Source organism: Chlamydomonas reinhardtii, chromosome 6 (genome assembly GCF_000002595.2).
Source record: "Chlamydomonas reinhardtii strain CC-503 cw92 mt+ chromosome 6, whole genome shotgun sequence".
In the NCBI taxonomy this organism is placed as follows: Eukaryota; Viridiplantae; Chlorophyta; class Chlorophyceae; order Chlamydomonadales; family Chlamydomonadaceae; genus Chlamydomonas; species Chlamydomonas reinhardtii.
In genome coordinates, this window is record NC_057009.1 from 2,880,923 (window position 1) to 2,896,233 (window position 15,311).

Genomic DNA, 15,311 nt, shown 5'->3' on the forward strand with positions numbered 1-15,311 from the left:
TATGTATATGTGAGAGGAAATTACATTTGCACAGCACTCGCCACCCAGAGCCTGTACGGCTGGCGAAAACCCGGCTGTGCCCTTCGCCCCGGGCCGGATGGCTTTCAGTCCAACAGGCCGCCGCTCATCTCCTACATTACATGCTCTCGTTGCCTACTGTGTCGACGCCACTAACTAGCCGTTTCTGTGGTATGCCGTTGCCTTCCTTCACCTCCTGCATCAACAGTACCTCAACTAGCCCCCTGGCGTCCCTGCCCACAAGCATCCGCTCCGCACCCGCAACCCGCCTGGCACGAGTGCCCACAAAACCGCACATCCTGCTCTGCGAGTTCATATACAAGGTCACGCCGATGCACCACAGTTTCTGCCATTCCGCATGCCGAGTGATGTTGCTCTTGTCCTGGGCAGTTCATCATGCTTCGCGCAACGTGTCCGTGTTCACGTTGCCCCAATGACATCATTAAATGACCTTTTATTGACTACCAGTTATGAATCTGCATCGCCATCGCCGTTCCCAGACGCCTGGCGGACGAAGTGGTTGAAAACCTGTAACACAGCACATGTACATAGCTTCAGCAGCAGAGCAGCTGCGCGCCATTCAAGGCACAGCCGGCACACGGCATCAGTTGGTCCCGTGCAACCACTGCACATGCGCCCGTACTGCCGGCGCAGGCTTGACCCCCCGCCCGCCCGTGTCTCACAAGTTCCGTGCGGGTGCCGTTGCACCCTCTGGTCCGATGCCCGCACCCATCCCGCCCCCGCCCCCGACCGCCCCCCATCCCAACGCATACCTGGCGAAGCATGCCGCGTGTGGGCCGCGCCGCTGGGTAGTGCGCGCTCAGCCACGCCAGCCGCTGCCGCACCGAGTCCTTCGTCACCTCAGACACGCCCTGCCCCGGGTTGTACGACCGCGTCCACGCCAGGCCGCTATCCGCTGCATCGCCCGCGGGCGCAGCAGCAGCCCCATCTGCGCCGCCCGCGGCTGCGCTGGTGGCGGAGCTGCTGACGGCGCCTGGAGCGCTGTAGCATGCGAGCAGCAGCGCCACGGCCACACAGACGCAAGTGTCCAGGCCTAATAGTGTGGATTGCAGCGGCACAGGAGGGTTCCATGTCGTCAGCAGGTGGCGCAGAGTGACTGCTGGAAAGGCTTTGTGAGTTACCGTTGCATCTACAAACCCAGGGACGCCCTGCACCCGCGGCATACGGGCACACAGGTCTCACCGTTGGTGTCGTGTATCAGCACGGTGTGGCCGCGGCTGAGGTGGTGTGACAAAAACCGCAGTGCGGGCTCCAGCGCGTCAAGCAGCTGCGACAGGGGCCAAAAGCCGTACGCAACGAGTCAGCCGTCATACGTGGCAGTGCCCAGCAGGCGCCGTTGAGCGGGTGCAACCTCAAGTAAGGGTTCGCAGAAACAATTAATGGCCCGCCCATAGGTGCGCTAGAAAAGCCGATGCTGCGCATTGTAGTGGTCGGATGGCAAGCGCTTCCACGGTTCGACCTACCGAGGTGCGGTGGTGCTTGAAGTGCTGGATGGGCAGGTGCAGGTAGCGCGGCGCGTGCCGGTGGTGATGATGGTGACGATGATGGTGGTGGTGCATATGTGGGTGCTGCTGGTGAGCGAACTGCAGGTGCGCTTGCGGCTGCGACTGCTCCGGCATCTGAGGGCCCACGCAGTGAAACGGGTCGCTGCCAACGCTCCCACCGGCCGGACAAAGCGGCAGCAGCAGCGGCGGGAACGTGAAGCCATGTTCGTCGCCGTCAGTTGCCGTGCAGACTGCTCCTGCATCACCAACAGCAGAAGACGATCCAGCATCACCAACAGCGGAAGACGACGCTGTCGCTGCGGCGACCACGGCGTCCACCACCTCCACCACCGCATGCTCCTGCTGCAGCTCAGCCACCCGACTTTGCTCCTGCGCCTGCCCCTGCGCCGCTGCGTCAAGCTCATCTTTACCGGCTGATGCCGCCGTATGCGCGTGCGGGTGCGGGTGGCACCGCTCACGCTGCGCCCGCTCCTCCAGCGTGTGCGCCCACACCGCCAGCGCCTCCTGCCCCACCTCGCCCGCCATGGACGGGTGCTGGGTGCCGCCCACCGACAGCACCGCATCCACATGCCTCCAGCACCCCGGAGCAGAGCCCGCTGCAAAGTCGCCCAGGGCAATCCGGGTGCCGCCGAGCCACCACAGTCCGCCCGGCCCCGCAGCCGCAACAGCGCCCGCTGCCGCGCGGCAGCCCGCGGGCAGCAGGTGGTGCGAGTCCGTGGGCGCGACGTAGTCGTGCGCGGCCGCGGCGGCGGCGGCGCCAGCCGTCGCGCCGCCCGCCACCGTGCTGTTCTCCCCGTGCTCCGCCAGCGCGACCTGCTCATCTACCAAGATCTGCTGAACAACATCGTTCACGCCAGCGGGACCCGCAGCCAGCAGCTCGGCCTGGTGCGCCCAGAACACGGCGGGCGTGAGGCCTGCAGCCCATGACTCCTCGTCGTCGCCGGCGCCCGGTACGTACACGTACGTCCATGCGTGCGGCTGTGCGTCACCCGAGTCATCCGCGCCGCCGTCGCCCGAGTGCCGCCGCCGCCGCTGCCCGCGCCGCCCGTGCCCTTGCTGCTTGTAGAGCTTCCCACGCCCGTCACCGCCGCTGCGCCCCACCGCGCCGGCGCAGTCGCTGTTGTCCCCGTCCGCGTCACTGCCACCGACGCCGCCACCGCGCCGCCCGGTGCTGCTGCCGCTGCCACTCGTGGCCGCAGAGCCCCGCCCCGCGCCGCCGCCCAACGTTACCGCCGCCTGCCGTACGTACGAGTGCGGCTGCGATGCAGACACCAGGTAGAGGGGTGTGAAGGGCAGCTGGTCGGGCTGCGCAACCTGGTCAACCCAGATCGTGGAAGACTGCGTGATCCACAACGGCCGCAGCGGCTTGCTTAGGCTACGCGCCAGGCCCTCCACGTCAGCGCCCATGCGCAGCAGCGCGTCCACCCAGCCGTCCAGCCGCTTCTCTATCTGCAGCCGCTCGTTCGACGAGATCCACAACGGCAGGTGCAGCCCGGTGTCCCACTCCGGCGCAGCCGCGGCGGCGGCGCTGGCTTCAGAGGAGACGGCCGCGCTGCCCAAGGGTGGGGCGCCTTCGCAGGAGTGGCACACGGGGAACGAGAAGTTGTCACCGCCCGGGCTGCCTCCACAGCCTAACGCGACGGAGACCGCTGCCGTGTCGCAGTCCTCGCTGTCGATGCTGCTGGCACGGCCGCTGCCGCTGCTCCAGCAGCCATTCACGCTGCGCCAGACCAGCGCCGCCGTGCGCCGGGGGGCCGACGGGCACTGCGCGGCGCCCGCGCATTGCCGGCGCGCCGTCCCTGCGCGCGGCTGTTGCCAGGCGCATGTCGGCTTGCCAGCGGAACAGAACGAGAAACCCTCAGCTGCGCTATCATCGACGTCACCCTCGCATCCGCAAGAGCTCCACGCGCCGCTTCGCTCGCCATCCGCCTCGCCCTCGCCACTGCACGCGCCCCCGTCCGTGCCCTCAGCCTCCCCTGCTTCCGCAGCCGCCGCGGCCTCATCGCAACCGCATCCATAGCCGCAGCCCCGCACTGCCTCGCCGTCGCTGTGCTCGCTAACGCCGCTACTGCTGCGGCTCACGCTGCAGCAGGACGTGTCAGAGCCGGAGCCGCTCGCCAGGACTGACGTCGACGCTGATGAGCAGACGCCCCCCGCGGCGGCTGCGACGCAGGCGCCGCAGCTGCCGCCGCCCTTCCTGGCGCGCCCACGCTTGCCGCATGCGGGCTCTTCAGGGCGGCCCGGCGCCCCGTCGTCCTCCACGCCGGCCGTGCAACCCGGCAGCGCCTCCGGCACCTGGCAGCCAGCGCCGTGGTCAGCGTGTTCCTGCTGATGGCCGTGCCGCTGGTGGGCCCCCTCGCCCGCGTCCACGCCCTCCACCACCACACACCCGCTGCGCCACGCCTCCTCCGGCGAGCAGCACACGTGTGAAGCCGACGCCGCCGCAAGGTCCACGTCACCACCAGTGACGCGGGAAATCGTCGCCATTAAGGCGGCATCGTTATCGAGCTGTCCATCCGTGCCCGCGACAGAAGGTGCACCTGAGGGCTCGGGCGCAGCTTCGGCCTGTGCTAGCGCTTCAAGCGCCCCGCTGGCCCCGTGAGCTGACGGCTGCGGGCTGCCCAATGGCTGCTGCTGCAATTCCGCCGCCCCCCAGGGCGACACCGGAAGCTGAGCGCTGGCGTTAACGGCCGCCGCGTCGCACTCAACTGAAGCAACCACATAGGCGGCCCTGCAGCCCTCCGGAAGCGCCGGCGGCAGCACCGCCAGAGCAGGCGGCACGTCCGCGCTTTCCTGCTCTGTTTTCTCCTCGCCCACGTCTACGCAGGTGCCCGCCCCGAGCGCAGAGTCGTCGACGCCTGTTGCAGTCAGGTCGGTGTATGAAGCAGAACCTGCACTGGTAGAGGCGGTAGAGGCGGCTGCCACTGCCACAGCCGCCGCCTTCCGAGCCCGCACCGCTAGCACTGCGTCCCAGCAATCTGCCAGGGCCAAGGGGCTATCCAGCCAGGAGCTAAGTGAGCCCACACGTCCACAGTTTTCCGCCTCTGCAACACGCGCCACCGCAGCGGCGCGCAGCGGCGGCAGGCCCGCGCTCCGAACAGCGCATGTACGACTGCTGCTCGTGCCGGCAGCCCCATCGTCGTCCTTGCCAGCTGCCTGCCCGACATCAGCCAGTGGTGCAGCAGCCGGCTGCACCGCCGCCATCGCGGCCGCAGCCGCCTGCGCCGCCAGCCGCTGCACGCGCATGCAAGCCTCCGCGCTCTGCTCCTCCGCTTGTGAGGCCGCCACAGAAACGGCGGCGGCGTCCGCCTCCGCCGCGGCTGACGCCGCCACACCTGCCGCTGCTGCCTGCCGCTGCGCAGCCTCCGCGGCCTCAGCGCGCTTACGAGCCACGGCCCTGTTCACCACCGCCGCCCAGATGGGGATGGTCTTTGTCATAGCGTCCTGCAGGTAGCAATCGACGTCGCAACGGGCAGCAAATCAGCGGTCGGTAAGAATTGTAGCCTGCTCAAGGCCTGCCCCGGCCCCGGGGTGGTGGAGTGAGCCTGGCATCCCAGCAGCACCAGCACTCCGGGCTTACCGGGAAGCGCTTTCCCTTTCGCGTGGCGTCCACGATGATGACGCCACCCTGTCGCGCCGCCACCTCCGCCACGTGTAGATTCAGCCTCGTACAGGAGAAGGACCAGTTGCCGTTGTGCCCGTCCGTGGACTTGAAGTAGCCTACAAGGGTGGCCATGCGGTTGATTGGAGGGCTTCGTTTACCTTCGCACTAAATGCACTTGTCAGGGCCGCTGCGGACCGATGAACGCACGCTTACACCCGGTCGTCCCGAACAAACACACTACTGCTGCGGCCACGCGCGACGCTGCTCACATGTGCCGTCGGGTTGGCGCGCATACCACAGGCCGCAGCGCAGGTTAGCCAGCAGCGGCAGTGTGGGATACAGTGCGCGTATCTCCGAAACAAATGCCGCATCGCTCAACACCGAGGCCAGGCAGTTGTAGAGCGACAGTTGCTCCTTCTTCAACTGCCGTGTCACCTTCCATATGCTATCGTGCGTGGGGTTGGCAAAGTCCGCGCCGCCGCTCGTCGCCAGCTGCGCGGCCAGGCATGCATGGGGAAGCAGCATGTGGGATGGGGGGGAGCGGTTGTATGGAGACAGCGAAGGATGCAGCCGGGCTAAAGGGCCCGCCGGTGCCGCCAGCAGTTGGGCGCGGTGCTGACGGCGGGCAGCGGGCAGGGCCCACACAAGAAGCTGCTTGGCGTGCTTGCAAACATGTGCGGTTGCCAGCACGACTAACACCGTGTGCTGGCTTCCGAAACGTCCTCGTGCCAACACGCTGTCAACGCGAGCTGGGCAAGCCCTGAACGTCCCGTAACGCCATGTCGACCCCGCGCTGGGGGACGTGTTGACCGTCACCCGGCGTCCGAGACATCGCAACGCTGTGGCAATTTGCACGTACCGGATTCCTGACGCAGGGGCCATGAAGCTCATCCTCCGCCTCGTGGTCGCGCATCGGCGCGAGGTCGGCCACCAATTGCCGCCGCTGAAGCCCACGCGACCGCTATACCAGGTTGCAGCTCCCTCTATCCAAGCTAACACGGTCTTTGACCAGCCACGCGGACTAGTCGCCCGCTCGACGAAGCTAAGAAGCCGCCTGAAGCCACCGATCAGCGCATACTACAATCCTGAAGACCGCAAGGCCAGTCCGGAAACTTGAGAAGCAGGCAGCCAGGCAGCGTGCCGTCCGGCGGCACGGACCATCACAATTTCAGGAGTTATCACGCTGGGCGTAATCTTCAGCTTGCCAGTCGATTCGATAAATTATGTGCTGTGCGACTATCAGGGCCATCCTGTGCAAACGGATGCCTTTCGGTGCGATGGAGTGTTTTGTCTTCCTGGATTTAGTCTTATGTGCGCACGTTCGAGTGACATGGCAGAAATTAAATTGCTTCAACTTGAACTGCCGTCTTGGTATCAACAACAACAGCGCGTGCAGTTAACTAGGGCGCAATGCGAGCTGTGTCGCTGCGGAGAGGGCTGACGCTCCTATGCGCGTTGGTTTTAGGAATCCAGTTCGGTCATAGCATAGACGCGGACAAGGCTGCGGAGCTGTCTCGTGATATCCGAGAGCATTTTCGCGCAAGTGGCGCAAACTGGGTCTCGCCGAAGATGCTGAAGGGGGTAAGCCATCGGGGAAAGCGATGTCACTGACCAAGCGCGCTGACTGGCATGGCGGGTCCGCACACCGCAACACCCAAGTGACACCGCACTGCTTCCCAACAGCTGAACCTGGAACGTAACAAAAAGCCGCTGGTTTACGTGCTGAGCTCACGCTCGTGCGCGGATTGTCGCGAGTTTATGAACAGCTGGACACGGATAGGTAGGCCTGGTACATGGGCGTGTGGACGCGGAGGGAAAGACCAGTGGATTGCGTGACGGCGTCCTACCGGAATTGGCTGGGGCGCAAGTACCATGGATGCGGGTGCATATGCACGCAAGGTTTCATGCGGGACTGCCTCAGGTCGGGACTCAGTAGTATAAGGTCAAGCCGCTAAAGGCATCGTACTACATAACCATGTCTCTCCTCGCCTGCAATTTGCATGGACAGCCCGCGTCACGCTGTCATCACTGACCGCCCAGTACCTGGCAGTGCTAGCGCTGGACGACTACGTCCTGGACCTAGGGGTGAGGGCGTGGGTGGGAGTGCAGGGGAGTGATTGGGTGACGGGGGCGACATGTTTGTATGCAGCAGCGGCACACGCCTGGCGGCTGGTGACTGTTCGGCGTGAGGAGTCGTCCATCCGAACCTGTCGCCTGCTGCGTCAGTGGCGGTACGGTATCTTGTGCATGCTGCGCTTGTGGCTCTGCCGCTGGTTGCGATGGCTCCAGCTGGCCTACGCATGCTGCTCGTGCTGTGCGTGCTGCAGCCGGAGTTGTCGCCGCCTAATGGCGACTACCTGCCGCGTGTGTTCTTCGCGGACCCGGACGGCACGGTGAGGGCGGGTGGGGGTCCTGGGGTTGTGACTTGTGAGGATTCGTGGTGCGCCGTACAGAGCTGCTGGGAGAGCAGGTGGGTGCCTAGGGGCCGTATGGAGGCTGCTGGTGTGGTGGCCGGCTGCGCGGCTGCACCAGCAGCCCTCACGGATCCGGTGTGTGCATGGTGCCTGCAGCCTGCCTGACCGCCTGTCCCACTCCGCTCCGCAGCTGCGGCTGGAGGTGAGGAACCCCGGCAGCGACAAGTCCGCGCCCTACTACTACTCCTCAGCGGAGGAGGTGAGCGGCTTGGCGCGCGGGCGAAATCAGTGGGCTGACAAGTCAGGCGGAGCAAATCATGCATGCGCTTGCATGTTCCAGGAGCAATGCCCATGACTCACATGGCGCAGGACAGTGGGTGCCACTTGTGCATGTGTGCTGGGCAGCACGGCCTGTAGTTGCCCATTGCCGCATAGGCACAAACCGTGTGACCAAGACGAGACGGTGACAGGCACCGCACTCCGGCAGATGCCCATGCCTTATACATAACGGTTGACACAGTGGCAATGGCCATCCCCGCCTCCGACACAGGTGGTGGAGGCGATGCGGCGCTTTCTGCAGCAGCACCAGGAGGACGTGGGCACGGCCGCCTACCCGGCAGACCTGCAGCAGGACATCCCCTAAGACAGGCATGCGGGGCAGTCAGGGTGAATCCACGTGATGACTGCGGTTTTGGTGGGCGGTGTTGGCGGGAGCATGGGCGGGTGCGGCCGTGATGTGGATAGTGGCGGTGCGGTTGGGGTGGAGCGGCGTGGGCGGCGGCGCTGAACAGGTTAGCCATGACGCAAACGCAGGTGTACCTGCAATGCATGTGCTAGGGTTCGTGCTGCTGGCTTGACTCAAAGATCAAGGTGGCGAAGCCTGATTACGTCGGTATCGTGTAAGCAGGATGAGTGCTCAAGAGTCAATGCTCGGGGATTAGACGCAGCCTCATCCTGGCCTCATGACCCATTTTGACGGGTCAGCCGTAGGTATTTCGGGGGAGCCCTTTTCAAGCGCATGGATCGCATGCTGTAACCTGCGAATGATGCGCAACCGTGCGTGTCAGCACAGCGATTGAGTCGCGAACTGCCAGGGTTTCGTGCCGTGTAATGCATCTGGCGTCCCGCCGCAAAGCCGGCATTGCTCTGCAGCATGTGCTTACAAATACATGCAAAACAACTAAGCCGGCGAACCGTTGCTTTGGGTCGATAGGCTAAAACTTAGGGAGAATGTGGCTGCTCGCCGCGGCGGTGGCTGCGGGCATAAGCGGAAACGTGCTGACCATAATAGATGTACTGCGAAAGAGGCGACAACGCGAGGAACAGCGACAAGAGACTGACGACATGACAGTAGAAAATGGGCAGGCCTCAGAGCGCGACGGTGGCAGCGAAGCGAGCACATCGGGGAGGCAAGAATCGCGATTTTACCTCACGCCGTTGACAATGGCGGGAGTTGGGCTGCTCGTCGTTGCTTTCGGGGCGGCCGTCGCCGCGCGGCGGGGGGCACGGAAGCACAAGTGAGTTGGGTCGGTGGGCTTGGCAACTGGCGGCCTGCCCCGTTCACTCTCACTGGGACAAGTTGGGGGCACGGTTGCTCTCTCAGGAACTAGAGCAGGGGTCCCAGATCCCGCGCTGGGAAACACGTATGCAGGGCGTCTGGCGTGAGTGAGGTATATTACGGTACCGCACAACTCGGCGCGCAGCATAACACCCATGGGCCACTGCGTTCTTCTGACGTGCGGACTCCTGCGGCGTACGCAGGTCCAGCCGCAGTGGTAGCACGCCGCGGATACCACTGAAGGAGCTTGTCCGCTTCCGGGAGCAACAGTGGTTCCTGGAGGAGCTAGAGGTGGGGCGCGGCCGCGTGGGTGTGCGTGGCAGAGGGCTGGCGCTGGCTGATTCAACTGGATCCTAGTCTAGCCACCTGATCCAGCCACCACAGCGGCTCCAGCCACGTGCGGCCTGTACGGACCACCCGATCTTCTTGTAGGGATGTACGAGCGGTTTACAGTACTGCCGGCTCGTCCTCTAACTCCTAGCCTGCTCCCCGCAAGCAGAACTCTCGAGAGGGCGACCCCAACGCCATGCTGCGCCTGGCCAAGATGTATCTGTACGGCCAGGGCTGCGAACGCAGTGTCAACATCGCGCAGGAGTGGCTGCGGAGGGCCAGGTGGGGGTGGCCGCTGGCGGTGTTAAGACTGGAGCATTTGCCGGGGGAGTCCTTGGGGGCCGTGGGCAGTGTATGGGAACCGGGCCAGCGTGCATACGTTGTCGATGGCAGATGGCCCCTGGTGTTGGTGGAACGGCTGGTGGAACAATTCGGGCCGGACAACCAAAAAGGATGTTCGGGGCGGGACCACGCGCATGTCGAGATGCGCTCGCACACGCCAATGACGACACTGACGGCCCCGTGTTGTGTACAGGGCGGGCGGCGTGTACTGCACCCTGGACGAGCTGCTCACAGCCGAGGACCTGGACTCCATCCGCCGCCAGCACCGGACGGACAGTGCACGGCGGCTGGAGGCGGCGCGGCGCGGCGCGGTCAGCAGCGCAGCCGGTGGCGGCGGCGGCGCGGGGATTGGGGTGGGAGGCGGAGGGCCTGTGGTGCGGCGGCCCCTTGCGGAGGTGGCGGACCTGGGGCCGCCGGGGGCGGCGTTGGGGGCGGGCAAGGTGGGAGTGACACGGCCAGGCATGCGGGGCAGCGGGATGGGGCACCCGGAGGCGGCTGGGGGGCCGGTGGGGCTGCGGATGGACACGGTGGCTGGCTCCGCGGCTTGAGGCTGAGGTTGGGTTGTTGAATCCGAGGCTGTGTGCTGTTATGTGCGGTTATGTGCGGCCATGTTGGAGGAAGGCTTTGGTTGGCTGGTGCAGATGGGCCGGCGGGGGCGCTGGGCCAATAGCCACAGCAGTGTGCATTCTTGCCGTCAGGCAGCAGGAGGCAGCAATCCCGTTGATTGTCTACATAAAGGTGTGCCAGGGGATCAGAACGAATGCTGGAACTGCTTATGACAATTGGCCTGTGGGGTCGCTTGTGTGTATTGTGACTGCGGTGACTGGTAAGGAACGCACACCAACCTTGCAACACAACAAGCAACACAACGAGGTCTGCAGTCTGTGACTCTGCATGCCGTACTGACATGTGTGCTGTTCCAGGACCAGAGGGACATAATAGTCCGTGCAAATTCCGAGGGGCTCACTGGCTGAGACGTGAAGTACTGATGATGACTGGCAGTGCTGTAGTGCAGTGTTTTGATGCACCATATCGCACTTGGCATGAGTCTGTGTGATATCTTTCCTTGCGTTACAGCCGAATTGACGCCAATCATAATCAGGACATCAGCATGCGCAGTGGCGCCACAACGTGTCGGCGCCCTAGTATCATCCGGCGCCCACCGGTAACCATCAGCCGTCCATCAACATCCGCTAATTGGCCCTCGCTCTGGCCTGCTAATCCCAATCTAACACGCGCACGCGGTCAAGCGTGCAGCGCGCTACTATGCGGGTGGGTCTATTCATACTCTCCGGTCGCGCAATCTAAGCGCCGCTTGGCTCCTCCTGCTCCTCGGCACATCCAAAGCCCAGCCGTCAATGGACAGCTGTGGAGCCGCACGCCCCGCACGGCACCCCTCTGGCCATGAATGAAACCTCTTTATCGCGGGACGTGCAATCAGCGCCCCCTAACCGCTCGCCGTCGAACTAGCCCTTAAATCAATCCTTTTCAACGGCGGCGGGTGCCCTCGCCGGCTACGTGCTCCCCACCAAGCGCTAAGTATCCTTCTGACAGTCTAAGGGTGTCTATGGGTCTACGAGCACCAGCGAATCAATCGCATCACACCCAAACAACGCACGCACACGACATCCATACCACGCAAGCACACCGGCAGTACGGTCACGCACAAGCTCTCTCTCATTGGGGTTCAGGGTCCGACTGCTCATATGCAGAACAGCAGTGCGTTTCATTGCGTGAGAGGTCCTGGGGGGGGCGGCACGGGTGGCTTAGGCATCAGCAGGGCGCAGCGTGCGCGCATGTGCGGGCCCGCACAGCCGTGGCCGCCCCCATGCAGGTTGCGGGTGCGGTACAGGTGCCAACACGCCGTCAGCCCACACTGTCAACCCCCTTCTCAACCACGCACGCAGCTGCTGCTTCTCCCTGCACGACAAAGCCAGGTCCCCAATGCTCAACTCCCCAGGCGCTCTCCCTCCTGCTTCTTAATCACAACGGGGAAAAACGGGTCGAGGCGGCGGGCCACGTCGCCGAGCCCGCGGTCAGCTCGCGCGCTCGCCACCTCCCAACCAACCCTGCGTTCATCTCCGCGCCGTCATGAGCAGGTTGGGCGTGTACCAGCTGGTCACGCCCACGGGGCAGCACTCCGCGTAGTTGGAGAGGCCAAAGATCAAGTACTCGCACGCCGCCTGGCTGTTGTATTGAGACGCCGCCGGGCACAGCTCCGTCACGGCGGGGCCGGTGGTGAGCACCTGGAGCGGGATGGGCGCCGAGGCGGGGAAGTCCGCGGGGTCATAGTCCAGGTCCAGGATGCGTAGCCATTTGGTGGTGTTGGTGTACGGCTCGTACTGCCATGTGTAGTTGAAGCCGTTGAAGATCACGTCCTTGACCTTGATGTTCTGGTGGATGGCAAAGCTGATCGACTTGATGCTCATGCCGCCGCAGTCCACGTCCACGCCAAAGTTCTTGTCGGGCGCGCCGTCAAAGTCGGCGGCGGCCGTGGGGTCAACCTTGGCCAGGTCAAAGTTGAACATGGTCTGGTTGGGCGCCACGCCGGCCAGCTGGTAGCCCAGGCGGTACGGCGTGCCGGCCAGGTCGTCGCGGCAGCCGCAGTCGGGCTGCTCCTGGCCGGGGCGGGTGATGTCGTGCGGGCAGCAGGTGTGGCCGCTCTGGGTGCCGTGCAGCGCGTACTCGCAGATGAACTTGCCGCCGGCGTCCAGAAGCCAGCCGGCGGGGCACAGCTCGTTGACGTAGCCCTTGACCGTGATCTTGAACTTGGCGGGGCGGTTGGGGTCAAAGTCGTTGATGAAACGGTTGATGCCGTTGATGTTCAGCCACTTGGAGTAGTCGGTGGCGGGGGTGGTGTTGAAGGCCATGATGCGGTCCTCCCACTGCACCTGGACCACCTCTACGTTCTTGTCTGTGGGTTTAGGGAAGGCAGGGGGGAGGCAAGCTTCAGCACACAAGCTCATCACGGCAAGGGACGCTACGTTGCCATCGGTGCCACGACACGGCTCTCCCACCAGCCCACGCCCATGTCCTCGTGTTCCACCAGCACCCACACAACCCCGCCCTCGCAACCCCAGCTCCAGCGCCCCCCCCCCCAGCAGTTCCAGATCCACCCGCGCCCGCACACTCACAGATCTGGATCTGCGCGTAGTCCAGCGTCATGCGGTCGCACAGCGCCTCCTCCTCCAGGTCGTAGTCAATGCCCGTCACGTTGACCACCTTGACGGCAAAGTCGTACGTGGTGCCGGCCTCGGTGGGCGTGGTCTTGTAGTACTCCATGCGGTACGGCGCCTTCTCAATGTCGTCCACGCAGCAGTCGTCGTACGGGCCGCCCTTCTTGGTGGCGCCGTGCGGGCAGCAGTGCGTGTCCTCGTCCTTGCCGTGCATGGCAAACTCGCAGGCGTTGGGCGAGTGCAGGAACTCGTTGGCGGGGCACAGCGACGGCACCAGGCCGCGCACGGTCACCACAAAGTCAATGGGGTTTTCCTCGCTGAAGTCGGCAAAGTCCTTCATCACGGGGATGTACAGCCAGTTGGCGTCGGGGCGCACGCCCTGCGGCTCCGTCCAGTAGTTGGGCACCACGCTGCCGTTGAACTGCACGCTCTTGATGAGCAGGTTGTCGTACACGGCCACGCCCATGTCACGGAGGTTCATCTGCGCGCAGTCGCCCTTCTCGGGGCCGTCAAAGTCGGGGTAGCTGTAGTTGAGCTTGCGCACCACCAGCTGGAACGAGTAGGCGGTGTCCGAGCCCGAGGTGCGGCTGCCCATAAACTTGAGGTTGTAGGGCGACTTTGGCAGGTCGTCAATGCAGCAGAAGGACCAGCCGTCGGGAGGGGGTGGGGGAGGCGAGGGCGGCGGCGGGGGAGGCGAGGGCGGGGGAGGCGAGGGAGGAGAAGGCGGGCCGGGCGAGGGCGGCGGCGCCTTCACGTCCGGGCCCACGGAGCCGGGCGGCAGGTTGTTGGGGAAGAACAGCTCGTAGGGCAGGGCGGCGCGCTCCGCGCAGCACGTCTTGCTCTCATCGTATGAGATCACGTCGCAAGAGCCGGGGTAGCGGCTCTGGGGGCACAGGTCAGAGGGGTAATTGTAGCCTGCGGGGTTAACACACAAGGCACGCACACGTCAATACCGTAAGTTGTGTAGGTTGCTCGCGCACTCCTGCGCGCACACGCGTCCCTCTCGCTTTCCCCACATCGAAATTGTCAAGTTGCCAGGTAGCTGCCTACCCGTGGCGGGCGTGACGATCTCCAGCTGCATCGACTTGAGCTGCGTGGGGCTGACGGCCAGGTCGTAGATGGTCAGGCCGCGCTCACTCACGTCGTGGCCCAGCACCCTGCCGTCCAGGCGCACCTCCATGACAGAGGCGTCAGACTCTGCGGGGGGGGTAGGGCGGATTAAAGTGAGCGCGAGGGCCAGAGCGAGGCGATGCGGAGCATGGGTGGTGCAAATAGGAAAGGTGAGGAAGGGGCAGGGACAGGGACAGGAGGCATGGGTATGGGGCCGGCTGCCAGACTCACTGGTGCGGACGAGCATGTGGTCGAGCGGCAGGCGGCAGCAGTCCGCCTTGGGGAAGGGGCAGGACGAGACGTCCAGCTGGTAGATGAAGGTGGTGCGGTCGGTCTCAAAGTTGTACCCCTTGAAGTACATGCGGAAGGGCGAGAAGTAGCTGCTCTGGAAGCAGGTGGCGGGGAAGTGCGCGGCGAAGTTGCGCGAGTAGAACGCCGTCAGCCGCCGCATGCCAAAGTTGCTCATGCCGAAATCGTCCGACATGTCCAGCTGGGCAGAGCCTGCAGGCGGCGGGTAAAACACAAGAGGCTTTGTGAGTGAGGTGGGCACATGTAAACTGGCACGGACCGTGGGTCGAGGACCCGTTCATCCGCGATGTGAGCCCGCATCCGTGGCGTGACAGCTTACCAAGTGCTAGACCGGCAAGGAACAGTAATGCCACCGAAGTGGCGAGCACGTCCCGGCGCCCCATGGCTGACCAAGACTGTGCTACTTTGTACGCGAGGTTGATTGCTGCGTATGCAAGGCAAAATCAATGCCTGTAGAGTTGTGTAGGCGGCAGGAGAGTCAGCGCCACTTCCACTGACTAGGTTGTCGCGCTTCAGGACCGAGGGACCCCGTTGCACCACTAGCCCTATCAGCTCCCCGATGCTGCTGGGCAAAATATTGACGCCGGAGCAGTCTAAGCTGCCGCGCCAGCAGGACTACTCGCTCAGCGACGCTCGGCAAAATGCTGTAGCGATTACACTGTGCGCGAGACGCACCTTGCTTGCTTCCTAAGCTTAGACTGCAGGCCTAAGGCCTAAGTTGAAAAAGATATACTGAGACGAAAAGAGGAGCAACGAGGGAGAGGAAGGAAAGCTTGCAATTAGGCCGAACTACTGGGCCTTGTGTGCGTCTATGTGTTGAGGGGATGTGTTTGTCACGTATGTATAACGGTGTGACGACGGCCGTGACTTTGGGCGGCTGTCACTAGCTTGAAGCTTAAGCCGGGGCGCAACAAGGGCATTCCA

General features: G+C 64.2%; 4 protein-coding genes across 4 annotated transcripts; 2 read left to right on the plus strand and 2 right to left on the minus strand.

The window, feature by feature from the left end:
- Positions 1-8: 8 nt before the first annotated feature.
- CHLRE_06g272100v5 (uncharacterized protein) lies at positions 9-6,389 on the minus strand. The gene is made up of 7 exons (XM_043062959.1): positions 6,008-6,389; positions 5,418-5,640; positions 5,125-5,264; positions 1,503-4,988; positions 1,222-1,306; positions 792-1,072; positions 9-546 (listed from the first exon to the last, which is right to left on the minus strand). Exons 1-7 carry the CDS (start codon positions 6,059-6,061, stop codon positions 487-489), a joined length of 4,329 nt encoding a protein of 1,442 aa, XP_042923665.1. The 5' UTR covers positions 6,062-6,389; the 3' UTR covers positions 9-486.
- Positions 6,390-6,489: 100 nt separating this feature from the next.
- CHLRE_06g272150v5 (uncharacterized protein) lies at positions 6,490-8,685 on the plus strand. Its single transcript, XM_043062960.1, has 6 exons — positions 6,490-6,729; positions 6,832-6,928; positions 7,157-7,233; positions 7,476-7,541; positions 7,753-7,821; positions 8,113-8,685. Exons 2-6 carry the CDS (start codon positions 6,907-6,909, stop codon positions 8,203-8,205), a joined length of 327 nt encoding a protein of 108 aa, XP_042923666.1. The 5' UTR covers positions 6,490-6,729; positions 6,832-6,906; the 3' UTR covers positions 8,206-8,685.
- Positions 8,686-8,739: 54 nt separating this feature from the next.
- Positions 8,740-10,831, plus strand: CHLRE_06g272200v5 (uncharacterized protein). The gene is made up of 4 exons (XM_043062961.1): positions 8,740-9,079; positions 9,324-9,411; positions 9,620-9,732; positions 9,986-10,831. The coding sequence occupies exons 1-4, from the start codon at positions 9,006-9,008 to the stop codon at positions 10,338-10,340; spliced, it is 630 nt and encodes a 209-aa protein (XP_042923667.1). The 5' UTR covers positions 8,740-9,005; the 3' UTR covers positions 10,341-10,831.
- Positions 10,832-10,851: 20 nt separating this feature from the next.
- CHLRE_06g272250v5 (uncharacterized protein) lies at positions 10,852-15,255 on the minus strand. The gene is made up of 6 exons (XM_043062962.1): positions 15,063-15,255; positions 14,707-14,837; positions 14,310-14,579; positions 14,019-14,165; positions 12,927-13,883; positions 10,852-12,706 (listed from the first exon to the last, which is right to left on the minus strand). The coding sequence occupies exons 2-6, from the start codon at positions 14,768-14,770 to the stop codon at positions 11,868-11,870; spliced, it is 2,277 nt and encodes a 758-aa protein (XP_042923668.1). The 5' UTR covers positions 14,771-14,837; positions 15,063-15,255; the 3' UTR covers positions 10,852-11,867.
- Between the last annotated feature and the right edge of the window lie 56 nt (positions 15,256-15,311).

What these genes read in the sequence shown, in the direction of transcription:
- CHLRE_06g272200v5 (XM_043062961.1), top strand. Translation starts at nt 9,006, where the DNA reads ATGGCGGGAGTTGGGCTGCTCGTCGTTGCTTTCGGGGCGGCCGTCGCC. An exon ending in GGTTCCTGGAGGAGCTAGAG is followed by an intron (nt 9,412 to 9,619) that starts GTGGGGCGCGGC and finishes CCCCGCAAGCAG; the next exon opens with AACTCTCGAGAGGGCGACCC. An exon ending in GAGTGGCTGCGGAGGGCCAG is followed by an intron (nt 9,733 to 9,985) that starts GTGGGGGTGGCC and finishes TGTTGTGTACAG; the next exon opens with GGCGGGCGGCGTGTACTGCA.
- CHLRE_06g272250v5 (XM_043062962.1), bottom strand. Translation starts at nt 14,770, where the DNA reads ATGGGGCGCCGGGACGTGCTCGCCACTTCGGTGGCATTACTGTTCCTT. An exon ending in CCACATGCTCGTCCGCACCA is followed by an intron (nt 14,166 to 14,309) that starts GTGAGTCTGGCA and finishes CCCCCCCCGCAG; the next exon opens with AGTCTGACGCCTCTGTCATG. An exon ending in GATCGTCACGCCCGCCACGG is followed by an intron (nt 13,884 to 14,018) that starts GTAGGCAGCTAC and finishes TTAACCCCGCAG; the next exon opens with GCTACAATTACCCCTCTGAC.
- CHLRE_06g272100v5 (XM_043062959.1), bottom strand. Translation starts at nt 6,061, where the DNA reads ATGCGCGACCACGAGGCGGAGGATGAGCTTCATGGCCCCTGCGTCAGG. An exon ending in GAAAGGGAAAGCGCTTCCCG is followed by an intron (nt 4,989 to 5,124) that starts GTAAGCCCGGAG and finishes TGCTACCTGCAG; the next exon opens with GACGCTATGACAAAGACCAT. An exon ending in GCTGATACACGACACCAACG is followed by an intron (nt 1,073 to 1,221) that starts GTGAGACCTGTG and finishes CCACACTATTAG; the next exon opens with GCCTGGACACTTGCGTCTGT.
- CHLRE_06g272150v5 (XM_043062960.1), top strand. Translation starts at nt 6,907, where the DNA reads ATGAACAGCTGGACACGGATAG. An exon ending in ACTACGTCCTGGACCTAGGG is followed by an intron (nt 7,234 to 7,475) that starts GTGAGGGCGTGG and finishes TGCGTGCTGCAG; the next exon opens with CCGGAGTTGTCGCCGCCTAA. An exon ending in ACTACTCCTCAGCGGAGGAG is followed by an intron (nt 7,822 to 8,112) that starts GTGAGCGGCTTG and finishes CCTCCGACACAG; the next exon opens with GTGGTGGAGGCGATGCGGCG.